The sequence below is a fragment of the Anomalospiza imberbis genome, chromosome 9 (genome assembly GCF_031753505.1).
Source record: "Anomalospiza imberbis isolate Cuckoo-Finch-1a 21T00152 chromosome 9, ASM3175350v1, whole genome shotgun sequence".
NCBI classification, from domain to species: Eukaryota; Metazoa; Chordata; class Aves; order Passeriformes; family Viduidae; genus Anomalospiza; species Anomalospiza imberbis.
Window position 1 is genome coordinate 25,533,978 of NC_089689.1, and position 27,070 is coordinate 25,561,047.

Sequence of the window (27,070 nt, forward strand, 5' to 3'; positions counted from 1 at the left end):
GTGAGCTGGAAGCCTTGGGCTTTTCTCCCCCTCCCACCCACTGTCACTGCTCTGGGAGCTCTGCAGATCCTTTCCTGAGGAGCTGTCACTGCTGTTGAGGAGCTGCTGCAGCACTGCAGGGATGGTACAAGCCAGGCTGAACACAAAGGCAGAGCCCACAGCTCCAGACAGCTGGAGAGGAGAACGTGACACCTGTGGGGAAGTCAGGGCTGTGCCTCTTCTTAATGAACTTGGGAAGGTGATGAGAGGTTGGCTGGAAACTTGAGGAAAGCTTCCTCAGTGTCTGAATGGGCTCTTCATCCCAGCTACCACTACAGCTCTGGTTTAATAAAAATAGGTTTGTGATGTTGATGTTGCAGAAAGCACCTGTATTACACAGCAGGGCAGGGCAAGGTATCAGTTTTATTTCAATATTTTATGGTAAGGGAGAACATTCAGAGTTGATGTGTAGGCTTTGATGTCCTTGATGGAAGTAATGTCACGCATCAAAGAGGAGGGGGGCAATAAAACAAGATGAGGTATTTCACCAGATGAAGAGTTCTGTCCTGAGACAGCCGTCACCTCCGAGTCCCCTTCGTGCTTTCCATATCCAATCACCTGGAAAAAAGGTACCAGAAGTGAAATTGGGATCTCATTCAGCATTTCTCTGCCTTGACAATTAACTTGCTACTGAAATGCAATTCTAACAAGAAGACTACTTATAAATGAAAAAAAAGTGGATAACCACAGTAGAAGTTACATCACAGATCTCCCCTCCCTCTCTCCTCGTCCTTACTGCACCCTGCTTACGGAAGGTGGCAACAAGAGCTGACAGACACTCACATGTACACTGAGCACTTTCCTCTGGTTGCTTCTGTGAGCTTGGAACCAGTTGACCAGGTCTGCTTGTGTAATAGACTTGAGAGCTTCAATCTGAAACCCACAGGAAGGAGGCTTTAGCAGCACAGTGGCAATTCACATCATTTTAAACATAAAAATATTTCCTCTGCAACCTCTACTCCTTGGATAGAAGAACCTTTTTAAAATAACATGTAATTTTAGACCCAGTGTGTCACTAGGAGCATAACCAGTGTGGTTTTTGTGTCCCACAGCTGCAGAACACCCACCTCCCGTGCCAGCCTGTCAAACAGGTACTGCTGGGTCACCACTTCATTCCAGTTCCTGTCCACTTCTTCCCCAAGGTGGGAGTCTTCACATTCTTTCAGTTTTATCAAAGCTGTTACCTACATGGGAAAAGGACAGTTAGTTTTAATGGGTTTAAAACTACCTCAGTTTACCATCAGAGTCACTGCAGTTGAAAGAAAAGCTGAATTACGTGAAGGAGGTAGCTCCTTGCTTTCTGAGCTTAACTGCAAATGGCCAGAGAATGGATGTTTAGAGAACAACAGCAGAACAGAGCAAGAGGCAGGTTTTAAAAGGTGAGGCCTTTGTCCAGAAAACCTCAGAAAATCACCAGATAGCGTAACTGAATCATGCAGTTCAAAGAAGAGCTTTTCAAGATTAAGTTTTACCTGGGTGCTAAAAGCCTCTTCAGTTAAATCCTTGATTTTCTCTTCAAAGCAAGAAAGAAACTCCTCTATTTTCCTGTCAACCAATTCAGAACTAAAAGAGAAACAATTAAATTAGGCAGGAAAAAACAAAACAAAAAATCCACAAAACAATATTAAGGGGTAAAGTAGCAGCCCCCATCTGATGAGGAAGTGACAGGCTCACTTCTGTCAGCCCCTGAAAACTCATCTGAGAACGCCTGGTGGTCAGTTTTTGCAGTGCTCTCAATTTCAGCTGTACACAGGGACTTGGGTGCCCAGGCACGCCAGGAGCCACTGCTGTGATGCTGCTGGGGACCTGCTCTGCTGGGGACCTGCTCTGCTGGGGACCTGCTCTGGTGTCCCCAGCTGCAGCCCTGAGCCCTGCAGAGGTAGGGGCTATAGGATCAGGACTGAAAGAAAATGTGATGTGATGGATGCTGAGGTTTCTGACACATTAAAACCCTCACTGATGACACAGACCTCAGTAGTGGAAGTGTCCAAATGTAAAAATTGGAGGCAGCAGCACTGTGCTAATTGAGCTTTCACTGACACAGTGTTATTTTAAGTGGCACATTTTCCAAATAACCCCTCAACTCTGGCAGATCAAATGCTTGTAAGTTCAAAGGCCCAGGTTTGAACAAAACCATATCAGTGCTGTGCCTGCTGAACACGAGCCACAAGAACAGCTAGACAGGATTTACAGGATTTGAACTCCGCTGGCAGAATAGCTTCAGAAGGGCAGGGGGACATTTTACTTAGTCTTGAGATTACTTTTCACTATTCAAGTCAGGACCACTGCAGTTTTAAGAAGCCTAAGGCTACTGTTTTATTCAGGTGCTGGTTTTGAGTCAGGATGTCGTGACTGTCAGCAGTGGCCCTTCTGACATCCCCTTGAATTAAAAAAATCTCTCTGTGGCCTGAAACAGGAGGGAACTCTTAACTGGGAGCAGGTGACTCCCACAGCCAGGGCTGGGAGTACTGAAAAACTCTCCCCACAGAGCACTCACTTGTATTTAGTTGCCTGGGTTGCCACTGTGACTGAGAAGCCAAGAATCCCAGAAGTGTTCCTGCAGGTGGGGTACACGTGGTAGCTTAAAAGGAAAAAGGACACAAGCACAATTAACTTTTCATTTACAGGATATGCTGCAAGTTAAAGTAGTGTTGGTACTTTAGGCAGAAAAATCTGAGATCTAAATTTGCAATAGTCTTATTTTCTTTATTTTCTGCATTGCTACTTTTCAGTGTTTTCTCAGCTTTAGGAAATCCTTTTAAACTTGGGAGTGTTTGTATTTGGGTTCCTGCAAACTCATGTAAGCAGAGTGAGAGACCCAGAGCTGTGAAAAGCCTGCTCCAGTTTCCTGAGGTAGCAGGGTTCCTCTGAGGGATGCTGCTCAGCACCACAGAGCTGCTGTGAAAACAGCCCTGGGGCAGGGGGGGCTGAGTGTGGAAGTGCAAGGAACAACTTTATGCTGAATAATTCCAAGTTAACACACTGGTAATAGATGCAATTGCTACAGAAGTCAAAAGCAACTTGGCTTGCACCTTGTATTGATGGGTGCTTTTGGTTTTGAAGTGTTGATGTTGCTGTTTCCATTACAGTAACTGAGGATTAGCCACTGTGCAGGAAGGATTCCCAGAGTAAAAACCACCAGGGAACAGTCAAAGCAGGGGTGTCGGAGCAGGTGCAGGAGAATTCCTCCCAGTGAACTCACCCGAGGGTCTGCTTGGTCCTCAGGAAGTCAAAGCAAGGCTCCTCCATGTGCATCTGAAACAGCACAAAGGTACAGCAGAGGTGCCGCTGCCCTGCAGCCCCTCAGGGGCTCCACACAGAGCGCGGGGACACTGAAGTGCCCCTGGCCAGCCACAACCACTGCATTAAGAGGGCTCAGTCCTGTGGGTTGGGAGCTGCAGGAACAGTCTCCTGTAGTGTCCATCACTGCAGCATTTGGGGACACCCACCCAAGCATTTCAGCCAGGGGCAGCAACAGAACACGCTGGGGCCAGTCAGCCTCGTGGCCTCAGCTCCAAGCAGAGTTCAGGGAGACACTGTGCCGAGTTAGGAGGCACAAACACAAACTTACCACAAGCAGCTCCATCAGGGTGTATTCCCTCAGGTTCCTGGCACCTGACTGGAAAGAAAATGAAGAATTTAGGGTGGGTTTAATGTGATCCCTCAGGACAAGGTGACTTGTGCCACACACCTCAGCCTGGACTGCAGCACTGAGGGACAATTCAAGCAGGGACAGATGAGAAGTTTTGGTTTTCCCTGAGGGGACAGGCCCAGCCCAGAGCCCACGATGAGAGCTGGGGACACCAGGAAGCCACCACAGCACTAACCCAGCTCCCAGCACCAGTCCAGGAAGGGAAGGTGCTGGTTTCAGGGAACCCCCCCCACAGGAAATTCCACCTGGGCTCAGCCTTGGGGCACCGGGCCTGTGCTCACATGAGGTGTCTGTGTCCCCTCTGTGACATCCCTGTGCAGAGCCTGCTCTCAAGGAGGGGTGGTGCCAGAGGGACCAGGCAGCACAGCCCCAGCACACGTTACCTGGTAATAGACTGTCACCTCGGAGTTGGCGTCGCCCTTGTTGAGAGTTTTCACCTTACAGAGCAGGTGGGTGTTCGGCAAATCCACCACCCGGAACTGCACAGGGCAGGGATGGGCCAGGGGGGCAAAGTGGAGCTTTCTGGGGAGCACAAACAGCACAGCCTCAAACACCTGCTCACACCTTGGCCAAAACCAGAGCAACACCCAGCCATTCACACACTTGGTGTGATGTTATCTTCCCCTTCCCCAAACCAGAACTACATCTGCCTAAACTGCCACCATCAACAGCCACCTCCTGCAAACACCAGAGGGAAGGGAATTTCTCAGCACTCCCACTCCCTCCTCCAGAAAAGAATCTTGATTATAGTTTCCATATAATAAGCAATTAAAGAGTCAAGAGATACTCACTGAACAACGTAATTCAGGAAATCCTTTGCTTCCTAGGGAAGAAAGCAAACATCAGTTTTATTTAGAAGATAATTATTACCCCAATTCACAACCACACATCCCAATGCAACACTTGAGAGAACGAGGCCCAAGCAAAGAACAGCTGAGCTGTCCTGCTCCCTACATCCCTGCTTCCTCACACTGTCCCCAGTCCCTCCAGCCTCCTCGGCACCACACTGCCCAGAGTCTCCACGCTGCTTTTTGCACTGTAATGTCTCCAGAATAGCACCAGTTATCCTTTCTCCATGTGTTTGGCACTCAGTGAGGTTTAACCAAACGATGCAGGCAGTCAAATTCCCAGGATAAATGTGCTCTGAGGGAAGCCTCCTCCTGTGGCACCTCTGTGGGAATTTCTCCATATCAAATGTATCAACACACCAAACAATATAAAAAATGGTGGCAACAGGAGAAATAGATTACAGACATTACTACATTTTTTCCCTATCAGCAGTTTAAATCCAAATTCCTGGAAACTTCTCTTCAAACTGGCAACTGGTGAGTGCCATTGGCTTATCCCCACGAGCACTCCTGAGGTGCTGGAGGTGAAGCTGCTCAGTACCCAAGAGACTCCAGATGCCAGAACAGAGGCAGCATCAGAGTTCAGCGTGCTAAAGCCCAGTGTGAGCACTGGAACTGCCAGGGCTGCACTCACCCTGCTGGTGAAGTTCCCTTGCACGAGACCCTCCACGAAGAGCTGTGACTTGAAGGCGCTGACGAAGGCGGAGAGGGCCTCGATGGAGAGCCCCTTCATCAGCGTCTGGTACTTGTCAATCATGGACCACCGGCCGTGCTCCAGGATCAGCAGCCGCACGTCCCTGCGGGCCACGGGAACGCAAGCACAGCACATCAGCAGCTGCTGGGTGCCGGGGATGCCACTCCTGACTGCACACAGGGACAGGGCTCCCAGGAGCCCTGGCTGACTGTGCCCTCCCCCAGCAGCCACTGCTGGCTCCAGGTCACTGCCGGACAGCGGCTCCCTGGCTGTCGGCTCTGGCCGCGCGTCTGACCCGCTGCTGCAGAGCTGCTGGGGCTCCCTAAGCTAAGAGCAAAGCCTGGAACAAGCCCCGGGAGCACAGAGCAGGGATCCCTGAGCTCCTCAGCTCAGCCTCAGCACCTGCTGCTCAGCCACTGCTGCCCTCCCCCAGAACTCACTTGGCCAGAGTCTCGGGTTTAATGAGGATGTTGTAGTATGTTTTCTTCAGCTGCTCTGTTATCATTTCAAAAACTGCTGGAGTAAAGCTGAAGTCAGACAAGTAATCAATGATGAGCTGAAATAGAAGCTGTAAAGAGAACAGTTTCAAGTTGGGGTTTTTGTTGGTTTAATTTAATGCTATACAATAATATTAAATCATCATTAATAAAATTATCATTATTGAAACACGGAGCATTATTAAAGCACATTCCTCCATTCTGCCAGCTGTTCTTCACTTAACAATTCTATCCCAAATGACCCTTTCTGAAGGGCAGTGTTTTTACACAGTGAATAAGCTCAATATCCCAAATCAATAGGAGTTTCCATATTGCATTGAAATAAATCTAGCCTGGAACCCCCAAGCATTTCTGTGTTTAGTATTCCATTTTTTCCTTTTACAGCTGACCAGCACAATGACATCACAACAGAGGCATCATTCAGGATTAAAAAAGAGACTATTCAGACCCTGCTGCTTGCATATTTGGCTTTTTTCCATTAAAACTCCTATTAATGAGTCTGACAGGTGATTAATGGTCTTAAAGCTCCAGCAAAGCTCTTGCAATGGAAGCTGATGGCTGTCTCCTCTTCACTGTGTCCTCTCGGTGCCTGCCAGGTCATACATGGCAGGGAATGGGAACAGGGATCCCCCAGTCCTCTCAGCAAGCCAACACAGAAAATCTGCACCCAAAATGAGCATGTTCAGAAGCTGGATGTCCCAAGTCAAATTGAAACCAGAATCTCTTTTCAGACACCCTTCTCCAGACATCGTGCAAATAGGCACAACTTAGAGATGGAAAGGCTCCAATCCTCTTTACAGCCATGGGAGACACAAAGCTCTTTTTATAGGAAAAGCTGTTAAAATTTTAATGGAGATACAGTTATTACTTAAAAGGAAGATTTACGTAAGCCTGAAGTCAGTAATTTGAGCTTGTGTAAGTTCACACAATTCCATCTTTATACATGAAAGCACAAGAAAAAGCAGCACATTTGCTGCATTACCCTGCCAGAGACCAATTCTACTATTTAAAACACCTCATCCAACCATTCAAAGCTCCAGAAAAGCACACACACTGCAAAGCTGCAGGCATAAAAGCAGTGAGGGGAGGAGCAGAACTTACAGGTAGTTTGTGATTGAATCCTTTCACTCTGATGATCAGGCCATACTCTCCAGCCACCAGCTTGTACTCCAGCTGAGCCACATCTGCTTCGTAAGCTGGTTCCCCCAGGTTGTGGGAAAGGATGTTTACAAATGTATCAAACAACACTATGCTGGAGGGAGAAAAGGGCAGGGGGTTAAAAAGAAGGAAAAAAAGGATGGACTAAATATGAAAGCTAAGCCCCATGAGATTGATGGTACATGCAGTTCCATTCCAACAGAAATGGAATTTGTGTAAACTGAGATTCAAAAATAAGTTTTCCAAAAACACAGAAATAGAGAATGCAGGTTTCCCTCTGTGCAAAAAGCACATGACACTACTTAAAAATTATCTGGACATTCAGCTATCCCTTGCAATGTGAAAGATTCCAACTTCACAAGATTTAAGATTTCTTCAAGGTAAGAATACATATTTTAAAAAGACAATGCTCAAAACATGGAAAAAACACAGCAAATGAAATTATTTTACTTTGTGTCAAGGTGTGGGGAACAGATAGACTCAGTTATGCTCAATACTTGAGTAATGAGATAATTATTTATCTACCAAGGTAAAAAATAATAGTAAGCTAGAGCAAAGCAGGCTACACAACCTGGAAATTGCAGTCCCTGCTTTCAGGTTTTTGTTATTGCCTGGATTCCAATTCAGGTTTTTGTTATTGCCTGGATTCCAATTCAAAGATTAAACTAACACACCTCATGCAAACAGATTTAAAAAGGCTTTCCCAAAACATGATTTGTGCAGGTCTTGGCAGGCTTATGACAACAGCACTGTGACACTGGTTACAAGTGGCAATGGCAGCCTGAGGCAAGCCAAGTGCAGCAGACCCAGAACTGCACCCAGAGCTCTGCCTGACCCACAAGTGGTTTCTCAAGGCTGCTGCAGCCTCTTCTCCTGCTGCTGCAGGCTCCCAGGATGCTGGGACATGCTCAGGACATGACTGTGGACCGTCCTTTTCAGGAGCAGCTCCTTCTCTGAGCACTGCTGCTGCTACATTGCTTTTCCCCAGACTTGCCCTGGGGAACACCACACCATGACCTCCTTACACAGCTATTGGCTACAGGCAGGACCTGCTGCAGAGCTACCATCACCAAACTGCAGATAAAACCCCAAGGAAGGTGGAAGGACGTGAGAAAAGGACACCTTATTCTATTCCTGCTTAAAATGAAAGTCTCTTCCCATTTTTCACTAGGTATGGTAATTTAGTTACTCTGCAAGGTAAGCATAAACAACACAATCCTCACTTCTCTGCAGACTGCTGTATCAATGGAGAGATCAGATGGAATCGAACATAACCTGGGGAGGAAAAGGAAATTTCAATGAGCAATTGTATAGAAAGTGACAACTTTCTGAACTCAAATGTATTTCCATCAAGTTGCTCTTGGGTGACAATTTGAGTTTAATGAAAATGGTCATTCATCTATAACACTTTTTTTCTTATTTTAAGTCATCATTAAATGACTTCTTCCCCTTCTTACTCCAAAAATCTTCCCTTTGAAGTACCAAATATTAGAAAACAAAGCTGTGCTTTGCAGAATACTCCCATGGCATGACCACTATAAACAGAAAAGGAAAACTTCACAGAACATCTGTTTAAGAGACACTAAAAACTGTGACATTCTGCTTGAAAGCAGCAATATATTTTACACCCTTGTCTCTGATCCAGGCTGAATTTTTCTCTTTCTGTAGAAGAGACTATGTCCCTTCTAACTAATATGCTCCTTCCTTCTCAAGCCCTTGTCTCAGCAGCATATTCTGTCTGCCCAATCCTGTCCCCACACCCACTGTTCAGAAGTCAGTAAATTCCAGTGATTCCACTTTTCAACCTGAGCTATCAGCAGGGTGTCTTTGTTGCCTTAGCTCACCTGCTTCTCTTTTATTGTAGCTAATAAACATATCAAAAGGACCATGGAAGAGCTGACAGCAAGTGCTTCAGTTTAAATGGTGAACACTACCACGGGTTATTTGCCTTCAAATCAATTCCAGCTGGTAAAAACGGGGTCTTGCTATTCAGAAAGCCCTCGGGCATTTACCTTTTGGTATTTTGAATTTATCATCCTTCCTATACCAGAGACAGCCTTGTTGTGTGCTGAGTGTTTTGACTGGATATTCTGTCTCAGGGCAGTCAGCAACTTTCAAAGCAAAGTCAGTGGCTAACAAAGAGAAAAATCACACCAAAACCACATGTTAGTGTGTTTCACAGACAGAATCAGGCTAAATTCATCTAAGTCTTCAAAAGTATCAAAAAATAAATTTTCCCCCTCCAATTTTCTAAATTATTTGTGACAGTACTTTCCTGGACCCAAAGAACATCTCTTCTTCACTTCCACACCAGAACAGTGGCTGAAGCAGAGCAGAAGTGGTGGCATCACAGTCCACCCAGGACACGAGTCCTGGCTTTCATTTCATTTGCTTTTGGCAACAAAGCCAGGTGGTATTTAGATGCTTTCAGAAACAGGAGGATTAAGCAAATAAAATTCTCTTCTAAGGTGTCTGGAGCTCTGTATTAACTGTCACTGACTGTGAGGCCTGCTCTGTTATGGATATATCATCTGTAATTTTATATACCTTAAAATAACTCGGTTCTTAAGCTTATAAATAAAAGAAGAGTAAATAAAATCCAGCTGAATAGAATGCTCATGTTTTTTTAATTTGCAAAAACAGGTTGATACCAGTTTAGGTTGTTTCTAAACCACAGCAAATTCTCAAATAAATCACTGGGGAAGATTTCACTCGTGCCCAGGTGCCTTACCTATGTATTTGTTTTCCTCTGGAAGGTGTAAATCCGGATTTAACTCAAAGTCACTGTCCCATAAATCACTCCAGTACTTGTCAATATCTGTTAAAAACCATGAAATGCATTAGTTCAACAGGAAGGGAAGGCCATCCTATTTCCAGACATGTTTTCACAATCTCCAGAAAGATCTGCAGTATCACAGGAGTTTCTTAACATCACCCTATTCCTCAGGACTCTTTCTAAATCCTTTCCTACAAAATCTTCTGGAGCAGGACTGAAGCAGTCCTATTAAAAAGCAAATCAAGTCTGCCTCAGTAACCCAGCTCCCCCTACACCCTGTGCTCCATGGGTGCTCTTTCCTCTGAATGGCAGCCAAGTGGAGCTCGCTGGGACCTCTGCCTCCCAAAGGAACTGCAGGAGTGGGAACCCACTGGCACCAAACAAAGAGCAGGTTTGGGTGGCACAGAGACTAATGGTGAGCTCAATAAAGCACTGAGGATTCATTTCCCTGCTTCCATGCACTTGTATTTTGTGTTGTCACCCTTTCACTCCCTCTTATGCAGGAATCAGACATTCTCAGCTCCTGCTGCTGTTTTACCTTCCATGCTGTACTGAGTCCCAAACCACTTCTCCTTGAGGTGACACTGGCCTTCGTTGGCAGCAGACAGCAAAACCAGGTTGGCTCTCTGAGGGCTGAGCTGGTTCAGGGCATCAGCAATGATCTACAAGTTCCAGACAGTATTTCAGTTTAGATGCAGCTCTGACTGCCTGAGCCAGCAAAGACTTCTCAGTTGGAATGTAGGAAGAACAAGACATAACAAGCTTACAAAACAGATTTGCTTTCTGAACACAAGCGTTTCAATTAATACAAAACTTGTGCCTGCATTGTGTTTAATTACAAATGCCTGTACACATGCCTGTATTACACAGTATGCACATGCTTTCCTTACATCAAAACATATAATCAGAGTTCAAAGAACATTTACCTCCGGCTTGTATTCAAACAAGAGCTGGTCTCCTGTCAGAAAATCTTCCTTCTGAAACAACTGCATGTTCTCACAAAGGTTTTCCACATAGTCAACTGGATCTGTCTGCAAGCAAAGAAATAAAGCTATTTGTCACATAATTAGAAACCCAAGATATCAATTTTCTGTTCTGAGAAGAGCCTGACTAGTCAGATACGTTGAGCATGTGTTGGGTGCTGTGCTTGTTATGGCATTTCGTTTCAGTTATTAAATTAAATATATTTCATAACCATATCTAATGTTCAGCCTCCTCTGAGAATCCTGAAATTTCAGACACATCATCTTTGTAGAAGAAACCTTGATTACGCAATTTACAGTCATGGAATCTACTAAGTTAAAGACCCAGCAGAATGCACTCCTTGCCTCCAGGGGACATCAGCAGAGCCCTGCAACAATTCAAGATTTAAAGTGACCTGGAAAGCACAAGGCAAGGAACTGCTGCTGCAGAGTACCTCTGGCTCTGCTCCTTCCCCCAGCTCCCTGCCATGATGTGCAGGGGGAGGAGGGGGAGGTTCTCCTGTTTGAACATGAAATACATGCTGCCTTTTAGCAGGGTAAGGCTGCCTGGAGGACCAGGCTGCTCAGCTTCTTGCTAAGTGCTTTTGGGGTGTTTGCACCAGCCAGCACAGGACTGTACACATTCTGGGTCAGACAGAGAGCACCGTGGACACCGTACACCTGGAAAGAGCTGAGTTTGGCACATCTGTGTCTTGTAAATGTAGCGGGAAACATGCCCAAGGATTTCTTAAGACACCAAACACCTGAGGAAACATGAAACCTCTCCTGGGCAGCCCCTAACCATTCATGCCAAGCCCTGCATCTGAGACCATCCTTCCTTAGCACAGCTCCATCCACCAAGCAGAAAACTGGGGTGTCATGCCTAAGTCATTCTTCTGCCCCTGGGATTCACAACCCTGTCATAAAAGCACACACAAATCTATGTTCCTGCTGTATGTGGTATTTGTATGGATGGATTTATTTTTCCAAAAGGAAATTTCAGTGCCATTCAAAGAAAAAAAAACAAGTTACCTAGTAAAAAACAGAACATGACTAAATGTAGTAGGAGTAAGAAAGTCTAAACTGTAAGAGCCTACCTAGCAGGTAAGGAATGAAAAATCAACATTAAATTCTGCTAGGGAAAAAATCTCAATGTTTCTCTGCCTAGAATACATCTCCTTTCAGCAAAATACAGCCTCATTAAGTGCACAATGTATTTCTTCTCAAATAGAACTTTGAAAATGTGTTTCAAAATGAAAAAGTAATTACTTTCCATGGTTTACCTACTTCAGAACAGTGGATAAATACCTGTTCCTGGTAGTGAAATTCATTAGCTTCAATCTTTTGTATTTCTTCCCATATTCTGCAAAGGAGGAAGAAGATAATAAAAGTGGATTTTCTCCATGATTCCACATCATTTACCAAGAATCTTTAAAAAGGAGCCTTCTAGGAAAGGCATCAATGGTGAGATCAATGATTCCTTCTGGTACAAGACACAGAAGCCAGTATTAAATGCAGTTCCCAAAATGGCATTTCTCACAACTGGCAGAAAGTTCTTCTATTTTCCAAAGAGAGAGAGAGTTAACTAAGAAGAGTCAAAATCTGATACCAAATTAACATAAATTTAGGCTAACACCAGAACACCCAATCCTGACTTCCACAAACCTGGCTCAACAAATTCATTTGAAATGAACACAAAACTGCACCTGGCATTTACACTAGTTCAGCTTACTAAACTGAAGGAATCACATCACAATAAGTGAAACTGAAAACACCAATAAATAAGGATAAACATTTAGAAAATTTCTTTTTAAACTGACATGTTTTCCACACAGACAAGCTTTATGAGATACTCCCTGATTATGCTCCAGGTACTCCACAAAAAGGACAAACACTACAAATAACAGGATAATGGAGAAGGACACCACCACAAATATCTGCTGGAGTGGAAAACACTTGCCTTTGATCTGGCCCCCTTCTCTGCAGCATCTTCACATACTGAAACACAACGTGGGCCACCTGCAGACAGAAAGGAACAGATTCATTTTTCCAGACATTAGGGAAACAGCAGGAAAAACAAGCTGCAGGACACCATACCTCATAGAAGTGCTTGTAACCTTCATCAGTCAAAGTCACTGAAATGCTGAAGATGGAGTAAGTGGAGTTCTGTTCAAATCCTGTCTCTCCATTTCCTCCATACAATGCAAGGGCCCAAAACCTATGGAAGAGTGAAAGGTACTTATTAATTAATCATTCCAGCTTTGTTTGAGCTTAGTTACAAGCAGTATATCACAGTGTATCTTTATATTATCTTTATTTCAGAGGCTTTCAATCTATTTACAGTTTACACAAAGCTCTTCCAGTTTAAGGATGTGACCTCAGGATACAGAAAACTCAAGAAAAACAATGAAAAAGCTAAGTAACCTTTTGGAGGTCTCAAAGATCAGTCAGAGATACTGCTGATCCATGAATCACAGACAAAACTCCCATTTATTTCTTACTTGGGTTTATCATCACCTTACAGAATATCACTACAAAACACTGATACAAAAAGGCAGACTTGGCCTGCTTTTACATTTATTGAAAATATAAATACACAAAACAAAGTTTATCTGTATTTGAATGAGATCAAAGCATTTAATAACCATGCTTAAAAACCACATACTTTTTCCTAAGGAAAGAAAGAACACTGCCTTTGCCTTCATGTCCCACCAGCCAGGAAATATAATGAAGAGGCTTCACCCTAAGAGAAAGTTTGGAGGAGATTAGTTGCCAGGAGGTAACACATTTCACAGAAAGAATTCAAATCACTGGGCTAATGACTAAAATATGCACTATCTCTTTTTTTCAGGGCAAGTTTTGCATTTTCAGGCAGAATTAAGATAATAAGCTGAAAGTGTGGGAGTTCAGAACATAATGATTGATCTTAGTCAGTGAGGAAAGGGAACTGTATCTGCAGCAGTTGAATTCATTTTTATAATGCCCCCCTTGCTGAACCAAAGTAATCTGTTAGACAAGTAAATGAGATTCTTTGGCTTGTTGTGGAAGTCAATGAATTATTCACAGCATAAACAAGGTAGAAGTAAAATGCAGCACAGTGTACCTGTAATACTGTTCTTGTGGGGGAAGTGCCCAAGTGATGGTCAATGAATGAACTTTCCTGATTGGAACAACTGGACACAAATAAATTGATTAATTATAAATATACCTGACGAGACAGAGATAAGTAATTTTACGTAATGCAGAAAGAATAGTTAAAAGCTTTTTAAAACCACACAGAATTACTCTACAAAGTATCTGGATCACCCAGAGAAAATTTCTTTCAGTATTCAGGTATTTAAAACATTTAAATCCATTTCACTTACCTCTGTAAAGCTTGTGAAACTCTGGTGTGTCAAAAGGCTGAGTCAGATGGCCAAAGCTGGGTTTGGGTAAACCACTTAAAAGCAAAATGGAAGTGTGGTGTTACTGGCAGGGGTTCAAGGCTGCACTGAGATATTCAAAGGCATCAGGACTTCAGCTCTGCAGGGCACCAGAGAGCCTGGAAAGGGCCCTTTTTTAAGGGTGCAGTCCAGCATCCCCCCAGCCCCAGGGAGGTACCCTGGGAGGCAGCCTGCACTCACAACTGAGCAATTACCAAGATGTGGATACCACCCCAACATCTCCCCTTCCTTCTGTACAAGAAGTACAAAACCTGCTTCTGAACAGCCAAGAACAGCAAACAACATCCTGAGTTCACCCTGAGCCCAAGGAATCCTGATGGATTGTCTTGTGGGGCAGGAGGGATGAGGCCAGGACAGACAAATGTGTCTCTGAATGGCATTAGGCTCTCACAAGAGCATTTCCAAGCACCACAGAAACAAATATCTTGCAAAGGGGTAAAAAAGCTTTTCAAGTTAGCAAAGCTTTTACAGAACCCCCTTTTTAGAGGGCATATTGGAGTGAAACATTATAAAAAGGACTTATTTCTAACCCATTGCCACCCAAAGGATAACACTTAAATTCCAGATACAGTGTTAACTAATTCTGCTTCTAATTATTTTTGACACAAAGCAAAGATAAGCAATGTGAAATGATAACCTAAGTTTGAATGACTTATCAAAGTTAAGGCATCAGCACATATTAAGCAAACACTGCTTCAAGTTAGCACCACACAGCTCACAGCCTAAGTAACTGTTAAGCAGAAACAAAGTCTTCCTGAACAATTAACAGTGGTCTTTAATTTAAAAAGTTGCTTTTTTTTTTCCAGCTAAGAATGTTAATTAACAAATGGTAATTTCCTTTGTTTCTCCAGTAAGGGATTTTTTTTAATGTCATTTTAAGAAGAGATAATTTTATCATCTGCAATGTCTTTATGCATCAAATGAATCTTACTTATTTGGGATTTCAGAGAAGATTTCTGTCACCCACTTTTCCAATGTATCCAGTGTTTCTAAAAAAGAAAGAAGACAGACAGAAATGCTATTTCCTCAAGATCTAAGACAAGTTACCTTATCTCATCAGTTCAGTTATTTCAAAGAGGCTGCAAGTCAGCGTATTTGAAAACTGCAAAGTTCTAAATTATAAACTTCAAAGCTGTTGGTTTGAGCCAATTCTTAACATTTGTTGAGCTGTATCTGTGGTCACAGCTCTGGGCTTGTGTAGGGTGCTCAAATCCCAGGCTGCCACAACTGGGATTTACAGTTCAGTAGTGTCTGGAGTGACTGGGAGAAGCAATTACTGTCTTAGGGATCTACAAAATCACCAGGACTTGCAACTCGTTCCTTGACTCTCCAGATTATACACAGGAGTTTTCCCCCTCAAACACAGCCCTGCAGTCCTAAGGATTCCTTCTCCCCATCCTGTTTTCTGAGGGAAGTAAGTCACAAACCAGAAGGATTTTTAAAATAAAAACTTTGTTTCTTTAAGCAACCATTCTGAACTCCAAAAGTGATGTTGTAGAACAGCAGTAAAAAGGCTGGATGGGGTAGGGGGAGGATTCACTGTTGAGTTTGTTTTAACAGAGAAGGAAATACAAAATTGACCTGGCTGGTTATCAGTTACCACCATTTTTTCCCCAAACACCACAGAAAATATTATAATCCATCACTGGCTTAATGACTATTCAAGAGGCATTCAGCATCCTAAGTAGTTTACTGTTTAGACCAAAACTAAAAGCAAAGGAGAAGAAAAGAAAGAATGCCTCCATTATTACCGTCTTCATTTTAGAGATGGGAATTGCAATCAGCATTCAACAAAACTCCTCCCTAAACACAAACCCAACTTGAATAACTTCTGAGAAATGTGTTTCTTCTATTTTTAGCAGAAACAATCCATAGGTCTGCAGTTCTCCACTGAAATAAAATTCTAATCCATTTGTATAGAATTTTTCAAGCTATGGGGGAAAAAATAGAACCTCTACTCCTCCTAGACAAACGAGACAACTGGGAGATTCAGTCTTAGTCTCCCCATCACTTGCTGAGGAGTTTCACTGTTGATAGCATAGAAATCAGCAGCACTGATTTATTGAAGTGGTTTGACTCTTCATTGCTACGAGATTATTTCTGAAATGTTATCTCTGAGATTTTCCCTTCTGTGCTAATATGGAATCCATTCAATATGTTTCTCAAAAAGCAGCAGGATGACAATAACACAGCCCAATTGCCCAGGTCTTGTTTCATTTGGAAGCCAGGCTAAAATCTACATATAAATACCCTCTGCAGGACTGGACAAGCCACTAGACTGGCTTGGGCTACAGCTGTACTGGTTCAAAAAGCACCAACAGCAGCAATGAGGCTGTTTTTAAGGAGCAACTGATGTTACCTTTAGACTGGACAACCAAAGTCATGTAGTGAGCAGAGTAATGGCGCTGCCAGAATTCCCTCAGCCTGGTGTAGGTGTCAATATTGTTCATTTTGGGCTCGTGCTTGAGCGTATCTGCATTACCTGCAAACATCAAAGGGGAGGCAGGGTTAGGTATCCACACAGTACTTACAGCAAGAACACACATAGTGAGAATTCACTTTCCTCCCTAGGTCTAAATCATGGTAAAATTAAAAATACCTAACAAAAATTTGGAGTGAAAGGAGTGTTAAGTGAAACTGGGTATTTTCTGATTTCTGGTTCTTATCCAAAGGACAGCGGATATTTTTATGACAAGGAAGGCCAGAGTCCTCCTGCATTACCACATCTCCCACAGGTTCCAGCTCACTGGGTGTTGCCAGCTATTCCCTCACCAATGGAACTTGCAGAACAGCAGAGGGAAAAAGAGAAGGAAATACGAAGTTCCATGTATGTCACCACAGAAATTTAGAAAAACAAGCTACACTTCAAAGCTAGTAACTCATCAATCACACTGCTATTTACACTTGCCAGCACCACGAGGGTGAGGGAGTGAGGACTGGGTTGTCCAAGAGAAGGACAAATCTCCATTCTGCTCCCCACACATGGCTGTGAAGGTCTAACTCCCAGAAGTTCAACAGTGAATTATTTACTTTGAAAAGCCTCCTTAGACATACAACTAGAAATAATTTCTTTTCCCAGGAAATTCTAATAGGAAAAAAAACTAAGCTTAAGCAAGATGGAGATGACTCAGAGAGCACCACCTTTGTGTTAAAAGAAAGTTCCATAATTATACACCTTGTGCACCCAGTTATAATATCAGCAAAAAGCAGTACCAGAAAGAAAAGTATCTTAAAAAGGAGACAGCTGCTTTTATTCCCAACCCTTTTCCTGTAAAATGGATAATTGCTTGAACTCTTCTCAACAAGCTGCTGTGATATGATAGTTCATGTCAGTGCATCTAACCACTAAAACTTCTCAGTGGTTAAAAGTTTAAGTATCATTACCATTTTATAACAGAAATTCAGGACTTACCCCAAAAGAATTTCTTCATGGGATGTCCAGGCCTGGCAAGACTCCCAAATAACATCTCCTTTCTGTTTGCATCAGAGGGCCGTGCGAGCTGATACTCTGTTAATTATAAGAATTTGCAGTGGCATGCATCAAAGTTTGACATAATGTTCCCACAAAACAAAGCACAAATCCCAGCCAAACTGAAAAAAGACATACCACACAGATGCAGTCTGGAATTTCTTTTGGTATATGAATGAAGTAGTGAAATAAGAAAGAAGACTTGCTAATAGTAATGAATATAAGAGGAAAAATGTAGCTCATTGTTGAGAAGTAAAGGAACTGTTAAGAAGGAAAAGCATGTAAAGCACCAACTTGTCCTGTCTGAATGCTCTATGCTAAGTTCAATGGGGACAAAAGGCCATGAATTTACACAGGATCAGGCCCTGCAATAAGAGCCAGAGAACAATTACAGACCTGTTTCTACCATATGTCACACAGAATAAACCCTAGCCTAATAATGAAATAAGAAATTGAAAGGTGAGCAAGATAAGTTTCTAAAAATGCAGTTTTACAACCACTTTACACTAATCTAAATATGGGGCTCTGCCAAAATCAATTCACCGTCCTGCATTTTCCCATTCCTGTTTTGCTGGTAATAACAACCATGTACAGCAGAGCTGTAAACTAACTCCTGTGGCTGGGCTTGGGCTCTCCTGCAGCCAGTACAGCAAGCTGACACCATTTCCTGGGCAGCACATTACCACGGTGTCACTGCAAGGGAAGGACTGGTTCTGCACCACCAAGGTGTAAAATGGCTGAAGCTGCTGAAGAACCACACCTTAACTCAAAGGCAGGTCCTTGTTTACACTGACTTCTATCTAAATTCAAAGATCAAATCGCACACTTTTCCTTGCCAGAAGACAGATAAAGAAAATTACTTGGAATAAGTATTTGACCTAGTTGGGATATCTGCTATTTTTTTCATAAAACAGTGACATTTTAGAGGCAGTATTGGAGTATCCATCACATATAAGAAAATCAACACTCCACTCCCTTCTCTGCCCAGTTTAATTTCCTTCTGTGAAGTGACTTTTCAGTTATTCAGATGTTAGAATAAGGAGACAAGTAAAATCACCTCAACTTATTGTATTAACTCTGCATAGGACTGGAGAGAGCTCTGGGGCTGTGCTGGAGCTTAAAGGCATTCTGTTCACTGCAGAGCATCCACATGCTCATGTAACTGCCCTGCCAGTTACTGCCAAACCACTTCAGATTATTAATTTCCAGTTAATGAAAATGCAAGGGTAAACTCTCACAGTGCTGGCACCACATCCAGTCTTTCTTCCTCTAAAAGTCACTGATGTCTAACAGCCACAAAGCTTCAATTCAGGAGTTTAATGTCTCTGGTTAAGTTATGTGAAGTTGACTGAAGTGCATAGAAGGGGAGTTCAACATAGAAACAATTAACAGTGTTACAAAGTAGGTTTTGTTTTAAGAAGATAGGCTAAACACACAGGAAAAGATTCTCTTACTTACCACTGTCTACAGCCTCCACTTCTCGATCTATTGCATCCCTGATCATTAATGGGTGAATAAAGAATTGTGCCCACCTATGGAACAGAAAAATTCATATACTTTTCTTCAGTGTCTATTAAACTAGGGCAAAACCCCAGCAATTAAATCCAACATCTACTATTTTGGTTTACAAAGTTGCTTGACTAACTACAAGCTATGTCATGCTTGACTATAATGTCTTAAAGAAAGACAAAAGCCATCAGAAAGCAAAGGGCAGGGCTTCCCAGCTCCAGAGTGGGACTGAATTGGTTGGATGCATAGGATATGGCACTAATGGCTGCAGGACTATCTGCCTTACATCCTAAGAATGTTCACAGCAGATGAGACAAGTGATCCACCTAGTCTGGAATCTGGAGCTGATAGATGCTTCAGAGAAAATCCCCAGTTGTTCCTCAGAAACAACATGACCACAGGGGAACTTTCTTCCTAACTCCAGGAAACAAATTGTTGTGAAACACAAGTTTCTATTCCATTACAATTTTATTATGTACTATAAAAGTCAGCATTGTGATCCAAATAAATTTCTTCTGTATCCTCAGAGAGTAGAGCACTGGAAAGAGAGAGATGTGCAGTGCATGGAGACTCTGCAGAAGGCTGCCAGAGAATCTAATAGTTCTGTTTTGTTTGCTCAGGCTTTTTAATGAAAAACTGAACTGGCTGAAGTAAAAGGTTAAGAGCAATAAAAGGTTAAAAGTAATATATCCATGATGGAGTTCTATGGCCAGAAGACCCATTACACTGAAGACAACTGAAAGGTGATGTATTTCCATTTCTTCAGATCCACAAGTGCTTGAATGAGCAGAATTCATCCTCAGTACTCATTTATCTCCTTTGTATGAGAAGCTGTCCTACAGAACTCCTAATTTCTGTTTTCCTCTGCACTAAGCAAGCTGTTGTGACAGACTGCAATTATATTTTTTTTTTATTCTTTCACACTTCCAAACATCTTAAAAAGCTGGATTAATCTGCAAATGGAAGCTGAAATTGGCCTAGTAAAGTAAAATTTAGGTTATACTTGGAAAAATGTGCAAACACTTGCTCTCATGTCAAAGTAAATTTGCAGTGGAGCCTACTCTCCTCCTGAGATATTTTATGGCATCAAGAATATTCAGCTATGCCCCTGTGGATGAGAAATTCCTCTCACTAAAGGAAACCGTGCCAACCAGTGGAGCTCTGTTGTTCCAAAAGCACAAAAGAGCACATTAAGCATTTTCTGTCAAAAGAGACATTCAGCAGTGAATAACCTGCGCTGGGTTAAATGTCTCCTTCTGAGACACACATTGTACCATAACTTTGAGGGCTGCCTGAAACAAACTAACAACAATTTAGAAAAAACAGTAATTCTACCAGGAGGGACATTTCAAAGGATGAGTCACTGGGACTCTGGGAGCACTTCCCCTCTGATCAGTTGTCACTTTGCATAACATTTCTCCTGTCATCAATGCTACCAGTTCAAGAGTGCCAAAACAATCAAAGAGCTGCATGTGTTAAGACTTAAACATGGGTCCTACATAATCCCACAGCAAAAGAACCCAGCTACATATCCAAAGGGAAACAGCCCTTTCCTATATTCAGTATCACTGCTGTAGTGCAGGTAGCAATTGAAGTTCAGCAACAGCTTTGATCACCCCAAAATGAAGAACTGGACAACTACACCCAAGCTCCTGAAGCATATACAGGCATTAATTAACAGCTAATCACCATTCATACAAAGTTACCTATCCAGGGCTTCTTTGAAGTACTTCCTCTGCACATCAAACTGGAACACTGTCCTCTCACAGTCCGTCGAGGCGTTGTCACCGCCCCCGTGTTTCTTCAGGAATGCATCAAACCCGTTCTCATCTGGGTACTTCAAACTGCCCATAAAAACCACTGCAACAAAAAATCACCAACATTGCCAAAATGACATTAACCTGTTAATTCTGACTGCAGCTGTAGCAACCCCTCTATGACTGACCCACAGCTCACAGGCAGAGGAAATTACTGAAAACCAACAGCCTGGGTGATCTGCCCAGTAACTGCTGTAGTTGGCCTCTGACAGTGCCCTCCCAGGCAGGCCTGGCCTCAACCAGGCAAGAACAGTATTTGGAGACACACCTGGTCAGAAACTTCACATGGTTTCTGTGTGCACATTACTAATTCATCACCCTTTACCAAGAGACAAAGGTCTCCAGCTCCAACCTGGTCTATAAAGCCAAAGGTAACATAATCCCCCTCAATTTAATGGATAACAACTAAAGTTGATATAAGCTAATGCACAGCTTGGCAAAATGTAAGAGACACCTTCTCCCATATTAAGAACTCCTTACTAAGTCAGTATTTGTATAAAATCACAAGCTCATGAAAATAAATGCTCAAATAGCCAAGTTAGGAATTGATACTAAATACTTTAGATAGGCAGAGCTACATAGCACCCTTTTTGCACTGAAGCTGGAGAAGATGAAACAGGAGCAGATACATACTATGTTCCAGGAAGTGTGCTAATCCAGGCAGATCTTCAGGATCAGAGAAGCTGCCAACAGCAACACAGAGGGCTGCTGCAGACTAGAGAAAATACAACATTCTCAGTAAAAGCTGCTTCAAGAAACACTTTAGGAAAATGACAGAAGTACAAGATGAATCAACTGGGACAGGCACAATAAAAAGGTCACATCTGAACGCCTAATCACAAGGTTTCAGACCTCAGGAAAAGTTCACTATATATTTTTGCACCCTACAGCTTCAAGTACATACCTGCTTTTCCGAACAACCTCTCTTTCTTGTCTCCTCCTTTTCAGCCAGCTCTTCTAATTCACTGTCATCAGAATCATTGAAATCCTCATTATCTCCATCACTGTCCTCACTCTCATCCCCCTCATCACACTCATCATCATCTTCTCTGCCATCTTCGATCTCTGCTCCAGAGTCATCATATTCATCACTGCCCTCTTCAGAATCATCATCATTATCTTCCTCCTCCTCTGAAGATGTTGGGGCACCATCCAAGTAATTCAAATCCGAAATCAAAAGTGCACATAAGCCATTCTGCAGTCTGATATACCTGAAAGAATAATTTGGTACAATGAATACGTTCATTTCCTAAGTCAGAATTTTCAGAATTGCAAAAATTTCATTATTTCCTGTAATACTTTGAGAATGATTTCCTAATGAAAATCTAATGGTAGTCAAGACTGAGCAGTTTTACAGCAGGAAAGTAAAACATTCTTCTGCTGTTCAACAGCTCAAGGAATAAGAAGCAGTTCAGGGCAGTAGCAGAAGCCCTTCTCCCCATAAGGTCAAGCTCACTGGTTTTGGCTTTTATTCTCTTTGTGAAACATTTAAGCTCTTAGAACTCACTTCATGCACTCAGAACAGGCAAACCCAAACTTCAATCATCTTTTAAGCTTGTCAGGCTCTTGGAAACAGGTATGATGTGACAGAATGAAGATCTTAGTCTTTGCTTCTAAGTAGGCCCCAGAGCATTTGATTTGATTTGTTTTCATCAAGAGTTTCTAATAAATGGGATCTGCAAATGTAGCAGCAAGTGTCAGAAAGGAGAGATTTCCTCCGCAGGCTCCACAGAACCAGTCACAGGGAACTGGCTGGGCTCCTATCAAGAAGCAATAATCAGTTCCGTGTGTGTGTTCATACGAGCACAGAAGTTTTGAAATGTGTGTGTGTGTATATATAAAACCCCATAAGCCCTCTGTGCAGCACCCTTCTACAGCTTTTCACTCTGAGGACTGCAAGCACCAATGCTCTGCACCACAAGAGCCCTCATCAGTATTCATTTATCATCAAATCTGGAACAGAGTCACAATTTGTCAAATTAACCACAGCATCCCTGCCAGGAGCTCGCACTGGCTAATACACCCACAGCAGAAAGGAAGGAATGCTGGGTCCGGAAAATACTTCATCCACCCTATGAACTAGTGCGATAGAGACCTGTGGCATCTGATCCAGCAGAAACACACACAAAAAAAGCAAGCTAGAATAAAAGAAACCCATGGTCACATCCCATGCTCCCAGAAAAATCTGAGTTACACAGCACAGAATCACAGAATAGTCTTTGTTGAAAGGGGCCTTTAGAGGTCATCTACTCCACCCCCTGAGTTTGTACCAGGTCAGAACCTTGCAACGTGGACACAGCTCTTGGACTATCAAATCTATAAAAAAGCTAACAAACAAATGTCTGATAGTTGTGTTAAGGTTATGACTCATGACCAGTCACCCAAGGGTAAGTGACAGAGCTTACTCTGGGCCAGGGTTTTGTGATCATGAACACACCCAGTTTCCTTGCTGCAAGACTGCTGAGCAGGACAAATCTGCTCTACCCAAAAGCACAAGTGCATTTTGACTCATTCAAACTGCAGCACACACTGTGTAACTTGCAGGGATGCTCTGATGAACTGAGGCACAGAGAGTGCTGGAATGTCTGTGAACCAAGTTAATCCTCCTGCATTCTGAAAGCATGTTTGTGAACCATTCCCACCAGGCAGGTGTCCCACTGCACAGCTGCAGCACTCCTGAATGTCCTAAAACACACACTGCACATGTGGGTGCTTCAGCCACTGCCAGCTGAGAGCCAAAGGCCCAGACAGCACCTTCCAGCACAACCAGCACTTCTCCTCCTCCACACACAGCTCTGCTCTGCAGGTTAGCACAGCTCCTGGAGAACCCCGGCCTCCCAGCACTGCTGGAGAGCAGAGAACAGAACGGGGCTGCTCTTCCCGAGGAACAACGTGCCATAAAGCTGCTCAGCCAGGTGTATCCAGCAGCTCTTGTTGAGCCTTTGCACAGAGCCCCATTAAGCTAATGGAGCAGATTATACTAATTTTACATTGCTCATCTGGAGGCTCGTGGGTGTTGCACACAGGACACAAAGCACCCAGCAGCAAGGACACAGCTGAACCACGGCTGGTGCTGTTGGAGGCTCTTGGATTTCACTCCAGCATGATTTAAACAGCTTAGGTTATACAGAGCACAGGCACCACTGACATCGGTGTTCTTTACTTTTTCCATGTTTCAGTCCAATGGAAAAGGACAAATGTAACTAATATCCACTAGCATGCAAAATACAGTACAAAAAATGCAATGCCATAAGGTAGAAACAGAAGCAAGCACAGTCCAATTGCTTTTTTTTTGAAGAACTATACAGCATTGATGCAAGTAAGGCCAAATTATAAAATAAAATTGAAATTCTTAAAAATACTGCTTAAATCTCCTGAATAAGTTTAAACAGGATTGTTCTCACACAAAGTTTTTCTTTGACAATTGTTTAGAAGTTAATACCGAAATACATATCTGTGCATGGTAAACACAGAGAAATGCTGTAATTTCCCAAATGAAGATAAATATAAGACCATGAAATTCCACACATGGATAATGTAAGTAAAACATATATTTTTGGTAAATGTAACTACACAGTTACAGCTCTAATGAGCAAATTTTTATCATGGTAAATATTTTGTCCCAACAAACCCACTTCTGAAAATACATCCTGCAATCTACGTCAGAGCTCCTTCGGTTTTGTGAATGTTATTTGAGAAAGAAAAATAAAACATTTTCTATTAAGTTAAGACTGATGTCACCAGACACAGACACTAATGCCACTGTGACTGGGCTGCAGCACACATCACTGAAGTGTGAACAGAGGAAAATGTGTCAGCATCATCACATCACCTGCCAGGACACTCCCTCAGGAGGTTTGGGACATCACACCTGGACACAGTGTGGCTTTGCTTCCAGACACACTGAACTTCTCTTCCATAAGGACAACATCTGTGCTCTGTCAGGCTCACTTCACACACATGGAAATCAGTCTGAAAGGATGCAACTCTGAGGTTCCAACTGAAAAATTCTGTTAAGAATGGACAGTAGGATTTCTGAAAGATTTTGGTATTAGTTTATGCTATAATCAAACACGCTCTCCAATTCTCACATGCAGAGGAGATTCCTGAGCCTCAGAATAGATAGTGACAGCCTTCAATGGATTTCCCAAGCTTCATCCAGCAGTGTGCTGCTTCAGGCAGCAAAGGCTGTCTGAACCTGACAGCATCAGCAGGAGGGCAAGCCTGCCATAAAGCAGCATGACTAAGAATGCCATCAGGAGAGGCAGGCAGAGATCCAGAGGAAGCAGCAAGGAAGTAGGGCAAGAAGGGAGGGAGCAAGTTTCTCCCTGAGCCAATGGGCACAGTCCTCTCTCTTCAGGCAGCCAGCAGGGAATCTCACTGTCAGCCAATGTCACTGCAAATCCAAACTTCAGTTCACGCAACTCCACTGGCTGCGCAGATTAGACATCATGAAAAGTCAAGATCAATTTAAAAAAAAAAACAGCTCTAACAAGGGCTGGATAATGTTCTGTCTTAGAGGAAGAAGTTAACAGAGTGTCCTTTCAAGAACAGACTGCCTTACAGCATGCAACAAGCTCAACCTCGGCTGCAGTTCTCACCCGAGTCTCTCGCTAGGTCTGGGCCACAGATGCTGTGGGCTGAGCTCAGGGAAGTTGATCTTTTTCATCACTTTTCGGGGTATTATTTAGAAATATTGAAATAAAAACACAAGCAAAATGGCAGCCTAAAAGCACTTTGCCTCAACTCACAGATATATTTGTGTTAAAACTTAGAAGCTCATCTAAAACAGGAAGAGTAACAGTTTTTAAGTTGGAATCTGCTCTGAAATACTTAAACCGCACTTTGCACTGAACGCTTTCGGAGAGGAGCTGCCCGGCCGAGGGCTGCGAACTAACGCTGAATTGGGCATTGCCGTGCCTGGAGAGCAGCCAGCACCGACCAGCCTGGGCACAAGGGCCGATCCTCCCGCCCTGTGCCCGCACACACACCGGGCAGCCCACCGCCAGCCTCCAGGCAGGACCCGACTGCCCCGGCCGCCGGGACCAGCCCGACTTCCATTGCCCGGGGTCCCCGGCAGCCCCCGGCCCACTCCACCGACCGGCTGGGCTGCCCCCGCGGCAGCTCGTCCTCCCGCACCCGCCCTCACCGGTACTGCTTGGGGTCGCTGGGGGACTTGACGATGTCGGGGTCACCGAGGTTGTGTTCGGGACCGGCCGCCCCGCGCTCTTCCTCCTCGTCCCCGTGAGGCGAGCGGCCCCCGGCGTCGCGGCCCCCCTCCGCGGCCTGCTGGCCCACCGCGAGCTCCGGGCTGCCGTAGCCGCACGTCGCCTTGTTCCTGCCGGGCATGGCGGCGGTGCCGCCGCTCCACAGCGGCCGGACAATGGCCCGTCCCGGCCGCCAGCCCCCGGCCACGGCCCGCCCGCGGGGACCCCCGGCCGCCGCCGCCCGCCCGCTCCGAGCGAGGGCGGCCGCGAGACTGCGCATGCGCATAGCTGCGCGGCGCTCCCATTGGGGGGGACAAGGCTGCCGGCGAGAGCGGGTGGGGGAAACCATCGATGGGGGAGTGGAAGGGGGAGGATGTGGCCCCTTTCAAGAATCGGGCGGAGAGGGCAGAGAAATCAGAGGGGTGAGGAGAAGGCGGAAGTGAGGATCCAGATTTCGGGGACTGCTCTGTGTGCCGTCACGTTTCCATGAGTATGCCCGCCCGCCGCCTGAGCCGCGCTCCCCTGCTCTCGCCTTGGAATAGTCCTCGCCTTCCAGCTGGCGGAAGCCAGCCCCCTGCCCTCAGCTCCTTCACCGATTGGTCGGGCTGGCTGTCGCTCAAGCCTGCAAGGCCCAATCAGCTCTGGGGGCCGGCCGTCGGCAGCATGGCGGGTCCCGGGGGTCGCGGTTCCCGGGATGGGGGAACGCGGCGCGCCCTGAACAGCGCAAAGGCCGCGCCCCCGGCTGCTGGACAGAAAACGCCCTTTGTTCTTTGCGTGGCCCCTTCGGCAGCTCCCTGCCCTTTCCGGTTCCGGGATATCCCTTTCCCGTCACGCTGCAGTGCCGGTGGAGCGGCAGCGGCAGCGCCGCTCCGCCTCTCGGCTCGGGTCCCGTGGCGCTCCTCGCAGCCTTTCTGCCTCGCTCGCGTCCGTCCCGCTCCGCTCCCGCAGTCCGCGGCTCCCGGTGCTGACAGCCAAGGCGCGGGCTCAGGGGCCGAGCCT

General features: G+C 44.4%; 1 protein-coding gene across 2 annotated transcripts; it reads right to left on the bottom strand.

Moving 5' to 3' along the window:
* Positions 1–383: 383 nt before the first annotated feature.
* On the bottom strand, positions 384–26,356 carry NRDC (nardilysin convertase). Of its 2 annotated transcripts, XM_068198711.1 has the most exons (31): positions 26,014–26,356; positions 21,769–22,075; positions 21,498–21,579; positions 20,754–20,907; positions 18,997–19,070; positions 17,482–17,577; positions 16,429–16,551; positions 15,001–15,058; positions 13,992–14,065; positions 13,730–13,799; positions 13,292–13,369; positions 12,724–12,844; positions 12,587–12,645; positions 11,935–11,989; positions 10,591–10,695; positions 10,203–10,326; positions 9,620–9,706; positions 8,901–9,020; positions 8,112–8,163; positions 6,832–6,982; positions 5,674–5,801; positions 5,174–5,336; positions 4,483–4,514; positions 4,075–4,213; positions 3,611–3,658; positions 3,242–3,294; positions 2,537–2,620; positions 1,512–1,602; positions 1,107–1,223; positions 823–912; positions 384–597 (listed from the first exon to the last, which is right to left on the bottom strand). In XM_068198711.1, exons 1-31 carry the CDS (start codon positions 26,349–26,351, stop codon positions 403–405), a joined length of 3,468 nt encoding a protein of 1,155 aa, XP_068054812.1. In that variant the 5' UTR covers positions 26,352–26,356; the 3' UTR covers positions 384–402. The 2 variants fall into 2 exon arrangements, with proteins under 2 accessions (XP_068054812.1, XP_068054813.1); XM_068198712.1 differs by lacking the exon at positions 16,429–16,551 and having other exon boundaries at positions 26,014–26,341.
* Between the last annotated feature and the right edge of the window lie 714 nt (positions 26,357–27,070).

What these genes read in the sequence shown, in the direction of transcription:
- NRDC (XM_068198711.1), bottom strand. Translation starts at nt 26,351, where the DNA reads ATGCGCAGTCTCGCGGCCGCCCTCGCTCGGAGCGGGCGGGCGGCGGCG. An exon ending in TAAATTCAAAATACCAAAAG is followed by an intron (nt 8,164 to 8,900) that starts GTAAATGCCCGA and finishes TTTCCTCCCCAG; the next exon opens with GTTATGTTCGATTCCATCTG. An exon ending in AAGGGAACTTCACCAGCAGG is followed by an intron (nt 4,515 to 5,173) that starts GTGAGTGCAGCC and finishes TTTCTTCCCTAG; the next exon opens with GAAGCAAAGGATTTCCTGAA.